We start from the raw sequence: 21,099 nt of genomic DNA on the forward strand, positions 1-21,099 counted from the left end.
AAATTTTCAATTCTAGAAAATAACAAAGTATTTGTTCTTGATTTTTGAAATGAGACTCTATAACTGTCAATGAATCATCCAGAAAGAGGATTTTTTCCATTAATTATGTCATTGTTCAAGTTATACATTAAATACATTTTTTTTCAATACTTTTAAAGCATTTCCTGTAATTCCAAATATAGTTTATTTTCACTCCAACAATTAAAATTATGAAGAATAGTTCTCTTACTGATTTATAATTAGCCTCCTGGCCATGAAAAGGTAAAGAATTTATATTGATTTATTATTGGCCTCCTGGCCATGAAAACATAAAGAATTTACATTGATTTATTATTGGCCTCCTGGCCATGAAAACATAAAGAATTTACATCGATTTATTATTAGCCTCCTGGCCATGAAAACATAAAGAATTTACATTGATTTATTATTATCCTCCTGGCCATGAAAACGTAAAGAATTTACAATTATTTATTATTAGCCTCCTGGCCATGAAAACGTAAAGAATTTACATTGATTTATTATTATCCTCCTGGCCATGAAAACGTAAAGAATTTACAATTATTTATTATTAGCCTCCTGGCCATGAAAACTTAAAGAATTTACATCGATTTATTATTAGCCTCCTGGCCATGAAAGCATAAAGAATTTACATCGATTTATTATTAGCCTCCTGGCCATGAAAACATAAAGAATTTACATTGATTTATTATTGGCCTCCTGGCCATGAAAGCGTAAAGAATTTACATTGATTTATTATTGGCCTCCTGGCCATGAAAGCGTAAAGAATTTACATTGATTTATTATTGGCCTACTAGCCATGAAAACATAAAGAATTTACATCGATTTATTATTAGCCTCCTGGCCATGAAAGCGTAAAGAATTTACATTGATTTATTATTGGCTTACTAGCCATGAAAACGTAAAGAATTTACATTGATTTATTATTAGCCTCCTGGCCATGAAAACGTAAAGAATTTACATTGATTTATTATTGGCCTACTAGCCATGAAAACATAAAGAATTTACATCGATTTATTATTAGCCTCCTGGCCATGAAAGCGTAAAGAATTTACATTGATTTATTATTGGCCTACTAGCCATGAAAACATAAAGAATTTACATTGATTTATTATTAGCCTCCTGGCCATGAAAACGTAAAGAATTTACATTGATTTATTATTGGCCTACTAGCCATGAAAGCGTAAAGAATTTACATTGATTTATTATTAGCCTCCTGGCCATGAAAACGTAAAGAATTTACATTGATTTATTATTGGCCTACTAGCCATGAAAACATAAAGAATTTACATTGATTTATTATTGGCCTACTAGTCATGAAAACATAAAGAATTTACATCGATTTATTATTAGCCTCCTGGCCATGAAAGCGTAAAGAATTTACATTGATTTATTATTGGCCTACTAGCCATGAAAACGTAAAGAATTTACATTGATTTATTATTGGCCTCCTGGCCATGAAAGCGTAAAGAATTTACATTGATTTATTATTGGCCTACTAGCCATGAAAACATAAAGTTTTTACAGCGATTTATTATTAGCCTCCTGGCCATGAAAACATAAAGAATTTACATTGATTTATTATTGGCCTCCTAGCCATGAAAACATAAAGAATTTACATTGATTCTTTATATATCAGTGATTTTGTTTCATAAATAGTATTTGCACAATAAGCTGTCTCAGTAGTCAAATGTTGAAGGAGATGACCTCAGATCACAATCATTTTAGCTATACGGTCCCCACCTGTGTTTGTCAGTATTGAACTTTTCAGCATTCCCAAATCCTATATGTCAATATAAAATATCTCTATGGATGAACTTCTGGTGATGTTCTTGTCATAGGCTTACTGGCATATTTTTAGAGGCTGGACTGTAAAGAAAACAACATGCAATGAGTCAGAGATTTCACTTCCAGACCAGTAACAATGCCTCATTACTCATTATGTACTATCATCAAATACACATAATGGTCATATTCTAATGAATCAATATTTTCCTTTAAATCAGTACCAAAAGTGCCAAAATCCTATTGCATGCATCATCACCAAAATGAGAAAATAAAATGCTCTAAAAATATTCTGGGACTTCATTTTTGGTTACTGAACCAAAAGTAATAATTATGACCTGAGTCCAGATGTCTCTTGTCAAATAGTTTGCAAAGGAAAGATAACCTCTACATGGTAATGAAATCCTGTAGAAATGCTGATTTTCTGCTTCATAGTGCCTTGTAGAAATGAGATCATCATATGCATCTCAATTAGTTTCAAAAGTGCTAGATTAGAATTATATAAGTTGCAAGGAAGGATAGAAGTTTTCTCATTTTTAATTTTATCCACAAATAATTCACTTGATCACATATATGTATATGCCACTTCATACGTTAGAGACTGCCACTAAGAATTTTATTAACTGTTATTTTCACTTATGAATAATATTAGTTTTTTTTATAAAAAAAAACATTTTGATTCAGATTATGTTGACAAAGATAAAATTTTAACAGGGATGATAATATGTTGATATTTTGAACCAAATATAAAAAAGTTGTTATCAGTTTTTTGTAAATTTTACTATTATCTATTACTTTTGTTTGAAATCGTAATTACTTGCAAATTGTCTTCAGAGGTGATTTGTTAAGGGTAGGAAGAGTTGATTACTTTTTACCCTTTGTAGGCAGTCCCTTTGTGCTAACTTGACATGAAGTAAGCCACAGTTACTGTTAAAGTTACTGATTAACATGGGTTTTTAGTTCTTTGCAGTCTTCCTAGCAAGTACTTGCCATATTTGGTGAAAGAACCTGAATAAGCACTCAAAACAGTTATAATAACAAAATATAAAAATATACAACAATTGATGTGTTTTTCAGTTAATTATGTAAATATATGTATAAATTTGATTTATCAGTATAAAAAAATAAAAATAAAGAGAAAACTTTAAGAAAATCATTTTTTTCTCCTGGTACATGTAATTGTAGTAAAGTCTAAGATATGAACTGTAGTCACAAAGGTGGGAAACAGACTAACACACAAATAGCTGGAGAGACAGAAAATACATTCCATTAGTGACTAGTGATGCATGACATACACTTCAGCAGAATTTCATGTTCTGGCTAGCTACACTGGCAACAAGATGTCTTTTGCAGCATGGGAATATTATAGCACATGAGGGGCTTTATGATAATGGCAGCATGTGGTAATTTAACCAGTCAGACTGCAGCAAACTTTGAAGTCATATAATAACATGTAATTGCAATTTCTAAACTTATGCTATTCACATTAGGGTAGTCATTATAAAATATAGGGTACTGTGTAATAATGTTTTAGCAGGTGTCTTTTTAAAAGGTTGGAAACCATTCCTGCTTTTGTTTATACAGTCAAGTTTAACTTCATGTTAATATTAGAAGAAATGGTGGTGTAATGTATGTCCTCAGATGTGGCTTGAGCTTGGCTTAAGTGAAACATCTTTTAATTTTACTCCAGTCATTAATTTATTCTAAAGTCTAGCACAAAAGTGCATCCAAATACTAAAAAAATCAACATCAGTAATTTGTTTGCAAATTCATCAAATGCACCATACCCTATAGTAATATATTTGAAAATTTGGTAGCACTTGTTCCAGAAATAAAATCTTTCAACATTGCAACAATTGCTGCACTGTCTAGATTGTTTAATTAATTTTGTTACATGATAAAAAATTTTAAATATTAACTTTGAATTGAAGTAATGTAGCTGACTTTTTTGTTTCAATATCTTTGATTACTAAATGCATTAGACCACCCTAAACAATATTATAACTTATTGCAGTGAAAATTTATCTCAGAATGGGTTTGGGATGGCCATAGTGCTAATTACAGACATTAATTTTGGTATTATAATTTTCTCATGGTTCAGTTACAGTTATATAAGGTTATGTATAGATCTTTAGTCACATATTTAATAATCAGATATTATTTGCTAATTGAGTTTTTTTGTGTTTATTACTGAGTCCTTAGTTACCCAGATATTTTAAAATACAGTAACACCTAATTAATATAACCACCATCAAACATTAGTAAAGTGGCTGTGTTTCTTGGTCTTATATGTATCCAAACCTTTAAAATGACAATTTCTGCATTAAAGGCACCTACAAATGCAACTTACATTGTATATTTTCAGAAGATATTGCTATGAAATATCAGCAGTTTAATTAACTGCATTTTAAAAATTAGTTCTAATTATTACTGGAGAATTATTTCATCAGCAATACTAGTTTCCTAAATAATTTACAACACTTCCCATGTAATTACACAACAATTTACCTTTGTAAATTTATATTCAGTGAATGCTGCTATACAAATTATGAAGATTTTGCAAGCTGTTTACATTATATGTGTTGTTTCAGAAAAGAACTCTTATGCCTTATTATGAATTTTGCATACAGTTTTTGAATAACTGGTTGTATTGTTTCACCTATTCATAAGCATATAAATAATTAAGATATTTACATTATATAATCTGTTTGATTTATGTAGCTCACATTCCGATTTCATTCACTAATATAATCTATTTGCATGTATGCCCTTTGCACTTTTGTAAATAATGTTTATGTTCACTCAGTTTGAAGCTATGTGCATGAATTTTACATTAAAAAAACTAGCACTGTGTTAAAATTAATCAAAATAATCAAAGAATTTTCAGAAAAGTCAAAAGACCAAGCATTCGTTTAATATTTTCTATTATCAGCAAAATCAGAGATTTGTCATAAAAGTCAAACAGCCAAGCTTTTGATTATTATTTTCCATAATCAGAATAGAAATGAGTAAGGTCTGACTCTTTGAAACTAATTGACATTTAGGAAGAAATCATTTATGGAAAATTAAAATATGTCACTAACAGCAGCTTGGCAATGGGATAAATTTTAATGAGAAACTAACAACATGGTTTTCAAATGCTTATTGAACAAAATAAACCACAACATAATTATACCTACAAAATACAAAATTAAAATGTGATGCCATTTTAGCATCTTATTGTTTACCATAACTCAAGCACCATCAACATGGCGGACAGCAAATAAATCAGTTAACTGTTTGACTTTGCATGATAATAACTACATGTATGCAAAAATGGCATTGTCCATGAAACAATCTAGAAATTATCTGCAACCAATTAAAATCAATGGTTGATAAGTTATTATGAACCAATCATCCATCTTTAAATTTCAGCTGATTGCCAGAGCTGTATAAGAACTCAATATTTGCATAGCATTTTACATGTAGTAGAATAGGAAGACTATTATAATAAATACTAAGCCATAATAAATGACTGTTTATTTCCAGTGCTGTATTTCATTTGCAAATTTATTAAAAGATGCGTAATGAAATGCAACCATTTATTCAGGCATCGTAACATGTATCCTATGTTATTTCATCATATTGTTATCAATACATGTCCTGGGAACTCACTGAATACATTACTTTTTTTTTCAACCTGGATGGGTGAAAATAGTTGTCTTGAATGACAAGTGAGGAGCCATGAAATAGGTGCTCATATTCTTTGAGGAATATTCCTTTGCCAACAAGATGAAAGTTTATTGGACCACTTCCATATATCTGTTTCATGATGTGAATATTTATGCAACAGACAAAGTAAATTAATATTACATTGAAATCTAAAATAAATGTCTATATTTAATTTCAGAATATACATTTCTTCTTTTCATTAATACTATATGATGTAATATGGAAGATGCAAGATGAAGATTTGTTTTTCAGAAATGAGGTCATCATGTGTTGAATTATGTTAAGAGTTTGAAATTTATTAGGTGTAGTGCAAATTTATTCCAAATGTAAGTTAGTTTCTCTATTTAATTTAATGCTACTCCAAAAAGTATAGAAATTTATGTCTATAATTATTACTAAATTACAACTTAGTACATGTATATTTGCATGTTGAGTTGCACATCTCTCTTATGAAAAAAGACATATTGATAAACATTAAAATGTTCACATAGTTTATTAGCTTCATCTTTCAAAGTGATAATCAGTCAAATGTTCATAAGCTTGTGTCAGTGTATGATTATCACATTCACACATTTATTAAAACATTCAATGATTAAAGAATTTGTAACACAAAAGTTCCTCCTTTTATAAATGCATTACTTCATTTACTTCATAACAATCTAAGATCCATGAAAATGTAGAAGTCTAGTCACAGTTAATAACAAAATTGTTATCTATATAAATAATGTGAATTTTTTATGATGATACATGAACAAAACATTACAGGCCAAAGCTGATACCATTGACTCCCTGGAGAAATACAGGGGAAAGTGTGAGCCATGCTTCATGTTCTATGCTGTAAGTATTACCATGTATAATTGCATTCAAAAGTCATCAGTCTGTTTCATCACAATAAACCTTGGTGATAATACTTTACAACCAGTCCATGGCTGCTGGATGCTTTCATGTACTAAATAGAATCTGTTTACAAATGATGTATTCTTGATCTCCTGTGGAAATCCTTGTAAATTTCTATGTTATACAGAAAATACTTGTTTAATATGAATGGAGGACACAATTTTTTGTCACGGGTATAATTGTATTAGTGGGGCCCTTGGGTGGCTGAGTGGTTGAAAGTGCTTGCTTTTACCAATCACTGCCATCTCACCTCTGGTCATGTGGATTTGAGTCTTAGTCTTAGCATCTGTGGGTCTGGGGTTTTCTTGCATTCTTCCTCTATCAATAAAACTGGCCACCATGTATAGTGTATCATGTGCTGAAAATGGTGTTAAACCTACAACAACAACAACTAATTGTATCAGCAAAAGAATACATTAACTTCGTGAAAATAAATACAATTGTGTAATTGCCTATGCAAGTTTTTTATTCTTCATCTTACATTAGATCATTGTGATATTGATGTAGGTTAGTCTACATGATTTAGTTTGCTTCAAGAAATTGTTACATGAATATTCTTTCTTTTTTCAAGAAATACATGTAGACTTATTTTTAAGGCAATGCACTCCCAAAAATGCATAAAAAATCATTTATATTTATCATATGCCGTGAGTTGCAGTTGACAGCAAAATTTCTCCAGCATCCAAAGTGCTCTGATATGAGATACAAGGTTATGTAAAGCAATTTATTCTAATAAATAATAATAAATTAAATTTTTTAAAATATTGACATGTACTAAGCTAAAAGTGGTGCACAAAATTTGTGCATAAAAGTGATTCATATTTAGAATTGTTTATATGCTTCAGGGCGGTGTGCTGGTTGCCATTGTGCGAGGGGCTAATGCACCACTCATTCTCCGAACAATCACAGAGCAGTTAGCTTATGAACACAAGGTGATGGAAGGTGCTGCTGAGAGGAAGGAGGTGAGAATTTCAATCTATTTTTAGCCTTCAGGAGAAGTGGAAAAAATATGTTTTGATGGAGAAATTCAGTATCAGAAAGCTATAATGGATTAAGTGTGAGACACTTTGAACCTGGGTGGTTGCTACTCATGCAGGAATAATAGAGTCCTTCATATACAGTATTGTGGGGAAGGGAAATCTGATATGTGGGTCAGAATTTGGTTAATTCCTGCCCAGAAATTCTGAGCCCTGGTCTGTCAAACCCTGTCACAGACCAGTGTATATGATGGATTATTTTTTCTTTAAATTCTAATCAGAAAAGAGTTGGCCAGTGCAAAACAGATGATGAAAGATCATCTATATGGATGTAGTTATTAAAAAAATCTATTAGTTTCTGAAATTCATAACATCATTAGATAGAACATACAATTTAGTTTTCAACAGGAATTTTTGTTATAAACAGGAATTTCTCCTTATCAACCAGAAAGTTTGTCTTTTCAAGATTTCAGAATCATAGAAGTATTATAAATATTCATGACATCATATGAATAATTATGTCACAGCAATAGTCATTAAATGCACGTATATGGAAAATATCACAGATTTCTCACAATAGGCATAGGCCACATGGCTTTCCATGCCACATAATTTCTCACATTAAGAATTTACCACATGGCTATCTCACATAAGCATATGCTGATTGAATATCTCTCATAAGCATAATCTACATGACTATCTCATATAAGTGTATGCCACATGACTTTCTCACATAGGCATATACTTCATGGAGACTTATGCCACATGGCTATCTTATAATAGGCTAATGCCACATGGTTTTCTTTGTCACATGGTTTTCTCACAATAGGCATAAACCACATGGCTATCTTACATAAACATATGCCACATGGCTATCTCATATAAAAAGTGTATGACACATGGTTTTGTCACAATAGGCATATGCCACATGGCTTTCTCACATAGGCATATGCCACATGGCTTTGTCACATAGGCATATGCCACATGGCTTTGTCATATAGGCATATGCCACATGGCTTTATCACATAGGCATATGCCACGTGGCTTTGTCATATAGGCATATGCCACATGGCTTTCTCACAATAAGCATATACCACATGACTATCTTACATAAGCATATGCCACATGGCTATTTCATATAAGTGTATGCCACATGGTTTTGTCACATAGGCATATGCTACATGGTTTTTTCATAGCAGACATAATGCCACATGGCTTTCTCACAATAGGCATATGACACAATGCTTTTAGACATGGAAAAACTGTAATACCAATGCAGTTCACATTACAGTATTTTCCATGGGTGCCATGGTGCGTACCACTCTATAATAAAACTGCTTTATAATAAAATGCACTATACATATACTGTTACTACTGCCTAATAAAAAGGGACTATTAACATACTCACATCATAAAAGGAACTATACTGAGTTAGTAGTCCACATGTGCATTTTTATATTTATAATTCTTTTTTAAGTTTCACTATTATGTTTTCAGCCATTTTGCTGTCCATCCGCACTTACCCACATTTTCACTTCTGGCATATAATTCTCAAACTGTTGAAAGTATCTTTTTGAAACTTGGTAGACGTATGAGACTATATGTCATGATGTGCCTTTGTTATTCATTTTTATTCAATTTTAATACTTTTTATGTTTTTTCTCTATTTTTCTTTCCATCCATCAGTTATCCAAATCTTTCATTTCCAAGACAAAACTTCAAAACTATTTAAGTTTCTTTTTAACATTAATAAGAGCATTGGTTGAGATGTTTTACAAATTTTTATTCTTAACTTTTTCTGTCCGTATTTCCATCCACTATCCACAGTCTTACTGCTGAGGCAAAGACTTGAAAAACTGTTTGAGATACCTTATCAAAATTTGCACACATATTAGATCAGCTGAGTAGATGTACCTTTTGCAATTCACATTTCATCAGTTCAGATAGTTTGAATTCTTACATTTGTTTTGAGGGGTTATCTTGTTCTACCATTCGTTGAATACATTTTAGTTTCCTGGGCAAAGCCATAAAAACGTTTTAATTTGGAACACTTTTCTGACTTGTGGTGTAGATGTGCATTTTTTTTGTTCTCTATTCACCAGTTTAAATATTTTGGGAATTCCATCCATTTGTTCTCTTTATTCATCCATCCATCATTCACACTTTCATTTCCAGAGAATAACTCCAAAACCATTTAATATATCAATGTGCATCATAGTAAACTTGATGGACTAGTAGTTACAATTCTTTCCTTTCAACATTCTGATGTCTTTGTACATTTATCCCTTCATCCATTATTCATACTTTTATTTATGGCACAATACCCCAAAACCATGTACGATAGATATCAATAAATCTCAGTACACTTATTTGACTGCAGATGTAGATATACCTTTTGCTATTTATGTTTATTCAATTTTAAGTATTTAAAACTTTTGTCTCAGTTTGTATGCTTATTATCCATCTACCATTCATACATTAGTCTTGGAGCAAAACTAATGGTATCCTTTCATTTCCCAATACAGTAATACCTTGTGCATTCGCGTTTCTGGATTCGCGAATTCACAGATTCATGAAATTTTCATTGGTACCCTCTACGTACATGTTTTCTTTATTTTATTGAATTGTACCTCGTTATATGACTTCTGTGACATATGAAGTTTACCTAGTTTACCTTCCTGACAATGACAAAGAAAACGTCAGTCATTAAGTTTACAGTCCCATTCGTTACTTGGTTTTACCTTACTGTGAGTGCAAAAGAAAACGGCAGCCAATGAATTAGTATAGGGGTAATATTAGTATACATGTACCTTACTGTAAATGTTCTAGTGTGGCAAATACCCATTAGGCGATACTGTACTCTATGTTTACGTCAACCATTTATTTCTCTTTTTAAGGGTAATGTATTAAGGTAACTTTTAAATGAAATTAAAGTGCTTTGGGAGCATGATTTGGGTCATATTTAGGGTTTAAACCCTAGAAATAAGCATTTATTAGCATTTTTAGTGACTTGTACCAAACATTCGTGATTCCTCCTGATCAGCGACTGGTTCTGGAACCTAAGCTCGCGAATGTTCGAGGTATTACTGTATACTTTTTAAATATGAACAGCCTATATATTAAATCTGTGACAGATGATACATTCTCCTTGCAGATATTTGGTGGAGTTATGGATGTAAATGGCTACATCTTTTGAGGTCTTTATGTCCAAGCCATATAAGCTATTTCAACCAGAACTTGGTACTCGTGGCAAGCATCAAATACCTAAAATTTTCCACATTCATTATTTTCATAATTGAGTCCTTCCATACAGCTGATTGGCTAAGACATGATTTTGTGTGAATATTCCTGCAGGTTTTGATTGATTGCCAGAAAATGTAGAATGTACTATTGTTATTATCGTGCAGTTTTTGTTTTGACTTATTGCCTTGTTTCTTGTAGACGAATGCTCAATCTGAGGATCTTTGGTGCTTTTCATGAAAGAACCACAGATGTGTTGTATTGGCAGGCATTTTGAATTTCTCTGATGAAAATGAACCTATCATATGATTGAATTAAGTGTTGAAATACTATATAACTACAGTATTGATTCATTAAAAGAAAATGAGTAGAAAGGTTTTTCCTAAGTGGAATATGTTTAATTGACCTGTTATTTAGCCCACACATGTTCAGATAACAGATTTTAGGCTGCATGCTATTTTGATGTGAATACAAAGGGTTTTTTTTGTTTGTTTTTTACGGAGTCTTAATTTAAAAATTGAAAGTCATTCATGTTGTTCATTTGTAGATTGCATAAATGTGGTACAGAACTTCAACTGTGACTTTCTGTTTTAGGAGACCTTACTCTGGAACAAAATTATCTTAAACAGGAATCAGGAAACCCACATTACAGAATTAAGGAGTATATTAGATGGGGTGGAAATTGGCAACATTTCCTAATAATTATTAGATCATGAATTTTTAAAGATTTCATCTTACTCTAAGAGTAATTGAATACTTTATACTTGAAGAATGTTTAGTGAAATGTTTACCATTACAAATGTGTTATAAGAAAGATATTGACAACATCAGTTGGATCTTAAATGTTTTAGATGTTTGTCAAATTGGTGTATTACTGATCAACATTTTATACATTGCAGATCAAGGACACAGTGATTGCTATGTTGGAGAAGGATAAAAAGGAGGAAGGGGATGAAGAGGAGAAAGAGGAAGGTAAGATTACAGTTTCTCACTTTGGTTGAATATTAATACTGATTCAGCTTTTACACACTGAGATCCAGCTGCAAGAATGTTGACCCTGACTTGAGCCATTTAAAAGAATATTGCATTTGCATTCCACCAGGCTTTTACAGAGATTTGTCAAACTCTGGACAGGATGGTGAAATCCAACTTGGATTTCATAAATCCAATGAAATTCCAGTCAAGTAGTCTCATAATTAGTCTTAAGGACTTTTTTATGTGCTCAATCCCTCTGTTCCACTTTTCCTTCAAATTTTATTTTTGTCAGGCAGGTTAAACAAACGTAATTATTGTGTATTATATGATATGTATAATCTTTCCTTGCACAAATTCATTTTACTTTGCTAATCTTTGTCTGGGTCAAACTGGTTTGCAGTTGGGCCAGTTTTTATATCTAGTAAACACTGTAAATTTCCAATTCACTCTATTTGTCTCCCTTAGCTGCTTTAAAGCCTGTCACTTATCTGCTCTTGCAAATATCAGAAATTTAGTCACTTAATTACTTTCCCTTGAATTGTCTGGTTTAATGTTTTCCAGGCTCATACATCTTTTTGCACAGATGTAGCATAAGACAAATTTTCATTTCCTACATGAACATTTATTCAGTTAGTATGATACATCCAAGAGGATACTTAATAGGTAGTCATTAAATAAATTAAAACAGTGATTTCATCTTTAAACAATAATTGGACTGTTTTCAAGCTGGTTTAATGTCTAAGATGTCAGTCAGAATCCCATGTTTGAGCCTCCTAAGTGGAAGGACAATTCTCTGGGTATCAGTTATGCCTCCCATTCCACCTGCCAATGTCTATATCCACTTCGTATCACCCTGTTTACATATGCAAAAGAAAGGACAAGGAAAAATTTAGAACAAAGTTTCCATTTTAAACACTATACAGAGTCCATGCTTGTACATTTATTGCTGTTCGGTCATTTATAAAATGTGCTCAGTTTGACACCAGCATGCTGCATATATAGAATAAGAAAGAAATTTATTCAAAGCACCTTTATTTTAGTGGTCTATCAAATTCTGAAATATTGCTAGTGCAAGACACTTCAGTGACAAATATCCTCAATGAATGGAAGCCGTGATAGGTAAGTTGGTAGATCATCAGATTCATAATGCAAGGGCTGCAGGTTCAATACACTCCCAAATAAAGTGTCATACTTTTTGTGCAGCTTATTTTTCAGAACACAAGACAGAAGATTAAATTGTTTACTTTTATCTGTCTCTACTGTTGTATGCCAGCTGTATAGAAAAACCTGTTCCATTAATATGAAGTGGAGAATAAAATAAAATCAACAGTTTTAATTTATTAACTTTTTGAGGTAGTTTGACATATATTTTTTTAAACAAAAATCAGTTAACCTTTTTTAAAATTTTCAGTTCTGATAGGACTTACAAATATCAACATCCATCATAAACTTTAGTTCTCTAATGAAACCTAAACAAAACATGCATTTGTTGACCCATTCCCAAGTCAAATATGGGAACTGGAATGTGGAACCCAAAACATATCACTTTTACTTCCTGAGTAATAAGTTTCAAGGGTACAGTACATATATAGGTGATATAAAACATTTGCCAAGGATAGTGGAGATGCAGATATGTTCTTTTCTGTGAATAGGGAGTGATGCTGGATTATTTTTATTATTTGTAAATAGAAAGTATGACAAAAATTACACAGTGTCCCAAAAGGAGCTGAAATATCTCAGTTGGTAGTATGTTGAACTTACAATCCAGTTGATACCTGCAGAGGCCAGCCTGGGTTGGCTGCCTATGTGCATCCTTGAGACTGGTACATAGCTCCTATTTTCTCAGCATAATATGACCTACAATGCTGCTAAAACCCAATCAACCCAGTTATAATGTAATAATGTTGGATGCTTTACTGTGCACAGGTGGTAGATTAAGATCATAATTCTATTATTCTCTTGAATTAGGTACCGATTAAGTGAACTGAAGATCATTAATTGACAAAATAACTTGAATTATTCATTGTACTTTGACATAAAAATTATTAGGTATTCATTTATTTCATTGCAAAATGTATTTACAGGTGGCTAACATATGATTTTGAGTTTTAATTAACAAGAGAAACATGTTTATATGTAAATCATGACCTGACTTGTAATTATAATTTAATCATACAATTTACTTTTCCAAGTGACTTTGATCTTTCATCATTTAAAATGACTTTTTTAACTTTGTAATAATGCAGCTGGTAATAAGAAATTAGTATCAAAGGCAGGTGCTTCATCATTATTTTAGTTTTACGCATGGTCTTTGCTATCAAATGTATGACATTATATGGATACAAAAAGCAGGTGCTACATCATTGTTTAATGTTACACACACGGTTTGAGCTATCAGATGTTTGACATTATATGGATTGAAAGTTTATGACATTATATGGATTGAAAGAAAATAACACATGACTTACTAGTATGCCTTTATTTTCTTTTAAAAAATATTATTTGACATGGCTAAATGCACATGAATTGAACAAGTGTATTTAATTTACATAAACAAAAATTATTTTTTGACTGGCATTTTGCTAACCTGTCCAACCCACACAGGATTTACTTTCATCCAATTATTGGTCATTTTTTGCTGTATAGATGTTTATTACACAATGTGGCATGCAGATATCAACCTCAACTACTGCAGTTATGGACTCCAAATGCTGCAGTTATGGACCCTAACTACATACTTTTATTGACGCAGAGCTGTATATGTTTTAAAAAAATCATTTAGTACAGATATCATTTTTACTTATTGGTTTAACAATCTCAGTTGCATGAAAATCTCTCCTTATACTCAAAGTTAGATGTTTACAAAATCTGATATTGGATATTGTTTTTGTAAATTTGGGGATAATTCGTTACAGATAAGAATTAAAATGAGTTGGATAAACCTTCAGCTTTCAGAATGAACGTTGAAAGTAGTTTATTTTACTTGCTTTTATTTTATTTCCAATAATGACTTTAGAAATTCCTTCTTCTTTATACAGAAATATCTTCTATTTAATCTACATGCTGTTTATTATGAATTCTTTATTATGCAGATTTCATCATCATATTTATAGAATTAAGAGAACTATTTTAAAAACTCTAAGAATGCTTTGAGAAGTTAAAATGGAGTCTGCAAACTTTTGATAGCATTTGAATCTACTTTTTAAACATTATGCAGTAAACACATTGTAGTCAGAGATTTACCAAAAAAATTTCAACAGGGTTACAAGATTAATCAGATTTTTTTATTTCCTTTGCTCATATTTAAACTCAGTGACCAAAATTATCTAAAGTAATAATTCATTCTTCAGGACAATATTTAAGACAGTGAACATCACTTTATGTATATTAAAAATAATGGTGACTACAATACTAGCATATATATATATATATAGATATATATAGATATTCCACTGGGACTAGTCACTAAAGCCAGTTCAACATTCATACTCATGTGAGCAAAAGAAACAAATATTGCCATTGTCCATGGGTATAATTACAGTTTCTATCAATGAATTTATTCATTTCTTGAAACTATACAAATTTCATGATGCTTATTATGCGCTGTGATATTAGTTTTAGCTCCACGACCACCAAGCAGTGAAAAAGCTAAAGGTAGTTTTGCTATCGTGGTGTTATGTTGACATGTTATAATTGTGAGTTAATTTTGTGGCTTTTAATGTTAATTATTTTGTTTATTCAGCAAACTGAAATAAATGCATGCTGCCAATCATTAACATTTTATATTAAAACCTTTAGCTGACTAACTATTTTATGGATTTTAGTTATGTTGTATTTTTATAAAATAAAGAAATAATAGTTGCATTAATTCTAGATTGGCTAACATTTTTTTATATCAACACTTTATGGTAAAATTAAATATTTCAATTTTTTTTGAACATTCAAATCAAGAAAGTTCAAGCTGGATAACTGCTGAATAATCATTTTGTTTTGTATAATTTCTTATAAGACCAGTCCAGCTGAAAACAACATAAACCCAGGTTTGCTGGTGCTTTATGCAACAGCAGATCTGAGTCTGTGCAGTTCACAGTTGGATCTGACACACAAGTATCTATGTTACCTAAAAAAACATTCCTAATGCATTAACAATTCGTAATTTTTTTTCAGCTTTTATAAGAATTTAATGAATCAAAAGAAAATGTCTACATTAGTGTGGATTTGGGATTTTAATGGTATTTCTTCTGATATTACAATACTTAATGAGGCTGAACACTTTAAACAATTACACTCTTTACAAATTTAAATACTAAAAAGGATTACATTTTCCTTACATTTTTTAAGATTTATAGCTTAAAAAAATTAAATTTCCTTTTCTTTTATAAAAAAAATATTCTCAGTTGTGGGGCATGCATTGCCAGCCTTTAAATTTGCAGTAATTCTTGATAATTATTTGACCTGTGTTCCAAACTAGTTTCCCTAATTCTTCCTTCTACCAGATATTTCCCCAAAATTTGGCCTAAAATATCATAAAAACATATTGTATATGTCAGGGTTCCCTTACATATCCTGAAATCTGGCCATGTTGTTGTTAATTATGGTTTCAAATATACAAATAAATATAATTTAAAATAGTAATGATCATTTTCTTAGGTACCTAAAATTTTCAGAATTTGAACAAAATAACTGTTATCTGCAGCTAGAATTGAAGAACAAAGAAATACCTTTTTTCTGAATGTGTTAAAAATACTACAGAAACTCATTATGATATTGCACTTTTTTGTGGCATTAATTTTGATGTTGTTTGCATCTTCTGCCAGCAACAGCTGCATTATCCCCACCCCTCTGAACTTAATTGCTGTAAGTTTTTTTAGTGTACAGTGAAACATTGATTATCCAGTCAACCTGTCAATAAAAAGATGTACATTTCATCTGTATAATTGGTTGTGTTGATATCTCAAATCTTGATGCGCAGTAAACTAAACGGCATGTCTGAAGGACACTTAATTTGTTTGTATGATCATTTGGTATGGCCAGCATGCAGATAATCTATGTGTTTACTGCACATGTATAGCAATGATAATTGGCATGCAGACAGTCCCTATGTTTACTGTTCTATCAACAGGGGCCCAGAGTGGCTGAGTGGTCTAAAGCGCTCTCTGTTATGGATCACTGCCATCTCACCTCAGTCTGCATGGGTTTGAGTCTAGGATTTGGCCAATGTGGATAAATAGCTTCTCATGAGACGGTGGTTCTTCCTGGGGTTTACCCTGTTTCTTCCTCCACCATTAATACTGGCTGCCATGCATAGCCTATCATGTGCTGAAAAATGGTGTTAAATCCCACAACAACAACTAACTACATTACATACATATAACAATGATAACTGGCTTGCAGATAATCTTTATGTTTATTGTACATATGTAGCATAGATACAATATGAGATCAGTCAAAATTTAAATTTTACTGACTTTCAAGATTTTATTTAATCATACCAGTTTCAAAGATAATTATTGACTGCTACAGCCTGAAAACCCTGATACTGTTCATTTGACAAGCTCAAGGACCTTGGCAAATCTATATTTTAGAATGTAGCTAGTATATTTTCTTCATGAACACTCAAACACTTCTGGCTCCTTGCTTTTGTAACATTATCAATATTAAAATTGAAGTTAATTGCTGGAAAGAAACAAATGTCATCTTCTCTTTCGACCATTCTAAAATTTACATGTGAAAACTGAATATTGCACCATCAGCTGTCCTTAACACATAACTTTTATCTCAGCAAATTTGTATGCACATGGCTGCATTTTGTAGAAATTCAACTGTGTTTTCTTTCTGTTATTGTTGATATTATTTTTCCTAACTAAAAATTTAAAAATATATTTTATCAGGGCATACATTTGTTGAGAGAGAAAAGGGGCATATTGTTTTCACAGATTGAAAATATTTCTTGGTGGATTTTTACTTCATAGTTTGAACCAATCACAGAATCCATGAAAATTGGTGCCCCAAGAAAACTGATTCTGCAGTAATTTACACATCTACATCAGTTGAATGCCATCATATTAGGAGACTTTGTACATGGTTTTTTCTAGAACTGAACATTTTTGGGGAACATTCCCCGCCCCTTTAATCTAAAAAAGGATGGATTTTTCTGAATATGGGAGGGATTTAAGGAAGAAATAAAGGTAGTTTTGAAAATATCAACAATTTTCATGCATATACATGATTTTTCAGAAATTAGCATGAATTTGCAAATTTATAATAGACTCAGTGTTATACGAGTATTATTTTTATCTGCTACCTTCCAAAGATTGCTTGACACTTAATCTTTCTTTAGATATTTCTTAAAATAAGAAATGTTTTATTTAACATTTTATTGTTGCCAATATTTATCTTGAAACATGAACAAAATTATCTTTGTTTTTGGTTTTAATGCAGTACACATTTTTCCTACTTGAGCTAATGGTATCAGACTGAATTTAAACTTTTACAAGAAAACAGTGTGCATGAAGTTTTAGATGACACTGTAATTATTCTTACCATTTACAGATTTCTTTTGTAGTATCCTATCATAATTGGATCAAGTTAATATTTCAATATTTTAACATATTGAAAATGTTTGTTAATTACCATGAAGTTGCTTAACAAACAGGCTATGTTATTGGCATTTGTATTATTATTCATAGCAGTTTGTTCAACTGACTCTTTTAGGGGTTGAAGAGTCAATGAGAAATATGTACACCATACATTTTTGTTGTTGTGCATCAACATACTTTTGATCCAGAACTGTTATGAATGAAGACATAATACTTGAAGAGAGAGAAATAATTCAGAATTTTCCAGTTCTAAATGAGACTGGCCAAAATGTAGCATTGATGAGTAGATTTTCAGGCTATCAGTTTTGATGGTTTATCTTGTGTTCAATGTAACTATGATAATGGGTTTAACAGGGTTATCTCCCATTTTACCAAGAATTGCCCTTTTACTTTTTTGAATTCATAGTAACTCAATACTTTTAAAATTTTTGAAATAAAAGGATAACATAATCAGCATAACTGGTTCCTTGTAGGTGTGGCAATTGAAAAAGCACTATCTGATTATCAGGATTATTAGCATTATGGTAAAAAAACAACAAATACAGTTTAAAAAAATAAAAAGCACACATTTTCTATTTCCCGCAGGTCGTAGAATGAAGTTCAAGGGAGAAATCATTGATTATGGTGACTCTCTTGATATGTCAGCAAGAGAGACAGGTTGTCATGCTTATTATTTTCTCCAAAATGATCACTCCCACATTAGAAGACATTATATTGCAATCCTGTCAGCTATATCTATGTATTTTCTTCAACCCTTTCTGTAATTACATACTTTGTTGCCATTTCACAAAGCATACATAGTTACAGATGATTATATTTTCTAGTGCTAAAATTATTTACTTTACAGTCCATGCTTTTATTTCTGCATCTATGATCCATAGTTGTTTTCTATACACAATATCTAAATATCAAATGTAATGTTATTCTGTCTTGGGTGGTATTCAGGTTACAGCATATGCAGTGAAACATTGATTATATGAATGATGTTTATTTGGTTAGTTCTGTTATATGAAGTGTAACCTGAGTACTTGTCTAATTTTGAATAAATTTATTAGTTATCTGGATAACCAATTATCTGAACGAAATGTTTGTCTCCTAAATGGTCTGGATAATTAACATTTTACTGTTGATTTGCAATCAGAATATAACAATACCTTAACTTTGTATGCTTTTCTATGTATCATATATTGCTTCATATGTTTAAAGAGTAACTTGGTTCAAACAATTGATAAATTTACATTTGAAGATAAGTTATTATAGTTGAACTATTGAACATTTTGAAAAAATAATTTAACATAGCTAACTGTCTAGGTAAATAAAAAATGTATAAATTAGTGTGCATTTTCTTGTGTTCATCTTTGGTAAAAATCTCTTTCCAAGAAATCATCATTACATAGAAAAATATGGTGAACAAGTACACTGTCACTCAGATTGCCAGTGAAATAACAGTTGAATGAGTATTTAAAAATTTATCAAAACTGAACACATCATACATGCCTCTTATAAGATACACAAAGTTGAATTTTTCAAGGATGGTACAAGCAATGAGATTACATCAGTTTTCCACAAGAATGCAGTAGAGACCTGTTTAGCCAATTTGCAGCAGGTTGTAAATTGCTGCAGATTTCCCAAAGTCTCCTATGCTGTTTGCTAACTTTGTCATCATCTTTCACATAACTGTTGTTGTGATTTAAATTTTTTTATATTTTTTAATAAGAGTCCGAAGTCACATTTTTTCTTATTACAATATTTTCACACAACACACACTGAGGCAACGTAAGATATAATTTGAATGATGTCCTAATCTAATGATAGGTCATTTAGAGTGCTAAGCATTGATTTTACACAGGTCACTTGCCTTAATGGGAGAGATTATTTAAGTTTTGTGATTATAGCAGTATATGAAATGTCCATGTCACTTTTCTGTGCATTATTTCTTAGTGATATCATAACAAGCTAATTCTTGTTATAAAGTATGGAAACTACTGATATTGAAAATAACTTGGACTTCCATGCAGTAAACTGCATTAATTTATGCAGATAGATATTGAACTTAAAAGAGTCACATGATGTCATTAGAATATACAACATTATTTCTTTATTTTATATTTGTCACCAAAGACAGTTTAAATTCATGAGAACTGTTTCAAAGATGAATATAAATAAATTTAATCAGGTTGTAAATGGTGGAAATGTAAGCTAAGTGTTTGGCACAGGTACCCTGAGAGTTGCCATAAATTTATCGCACAAATATTAAAAGGCAAAAATATTGTTTGAACTGAGTTACAATAACACTGGTGTAAATTAGTGAAATAAAAGGATGTTTTTGTTGCTGAGATGAGGTCCATATATACTCACTTATAAATTTGGTCCAACCAGAAACAGCAGAGACCGTTATTTGCAGCATAATGCACTGGCAGATTAAAGGCCGTGTTGTTTGTTCTACTGATTGCTTCTTAGAAACTACATAGACCCACATCTGCAAGCACTTTATGTGATGGACGACCAGTGTCTGTGCAGTTTCGCAGTTGGCCCGGATTTACAAGTATATACTGTACTAATAATATATGTGTTGGGCTTTATTTATAAAGCTGAAATATTAATCATCAAGAGCAAAGAGACATCACTGTTCAATCCTAATTTAACATCTGGCAGAATTTCTTTTTATAAAACAATATATAATCTCAGAGCTCTAAAGGAATGGTAACATGAAAAATTTGGAGGATGTAACATTAACTGTTTTGACTAAACCCTTTTCTTTACTAGCTATAACTTTCTGCTGTGTGCATATATTTACTAAAATATTTATATATGGAGAAAATTTAGTATAGGGAGAGGAGAGAAATAACAGATGTGCCCAGAAATACTTTGTAATTTTTTCTTTGTTTTTTTTTTTG

General features: G+C 31.2%; 1 protein-coding gene across 9 annotated transcripts in view; it reads left to right on the forward strand.

The window, feature by feature from the left end:
* The window catches only part of LOC149790505 (thioredoxin domain-containing protein 3 homolog), a 57,745-nt gene that overhangs the window by 13,450 nt on the left and 23,196 nt on the right, over positions 1-21,099 (forward strand). For 5 of the 9 annotated variants that reach the window (XM_089972554.1, XM_089972552.1, XM_089972551.1 and 2 more), the window contains 5 exons: positions 6,280-6,351; positions 7,257-7,373; positions 11,528-11,600; positions 15,219-15,257; positions 18,788-18,859. In XM_089972554.1, the coding sequence (XP_089828680.1) occupies positions 6,280-6,351; positions 7,257-7,373; positions 11,528-11,600; positions 15,219-15,257; positions 18,788-18,859 (373 nt within the window). The remainder of the gene's footprint in view (positions 1-6,279; positions 6,352-7,256; positions 7,374-11,527; positions 11,601-15,218; positions 15,258-18,787; positions 18,860-21,099) is intronic. The other 4 variants (XM_089972558.1, XM_089972556.1, XM_089972559.1 and 1 more) reach the window with 3 other exon arrangements.

This window comes from Sinohyriopsis cumingii, chromosome 10 (genome assembly GCF_028554795.1).
Source record: "Sinohyriopsis cumingii isolate HCF-2022 chromosome 10, ASM2855479v2, whole genome shotgun sequence".
NCBI lineage: Eukaryota > Metazoa > Mollusca > Bivalvia > Unionida > Unionidae > Sinohyriopsis > Sinohyriopsis cumingii.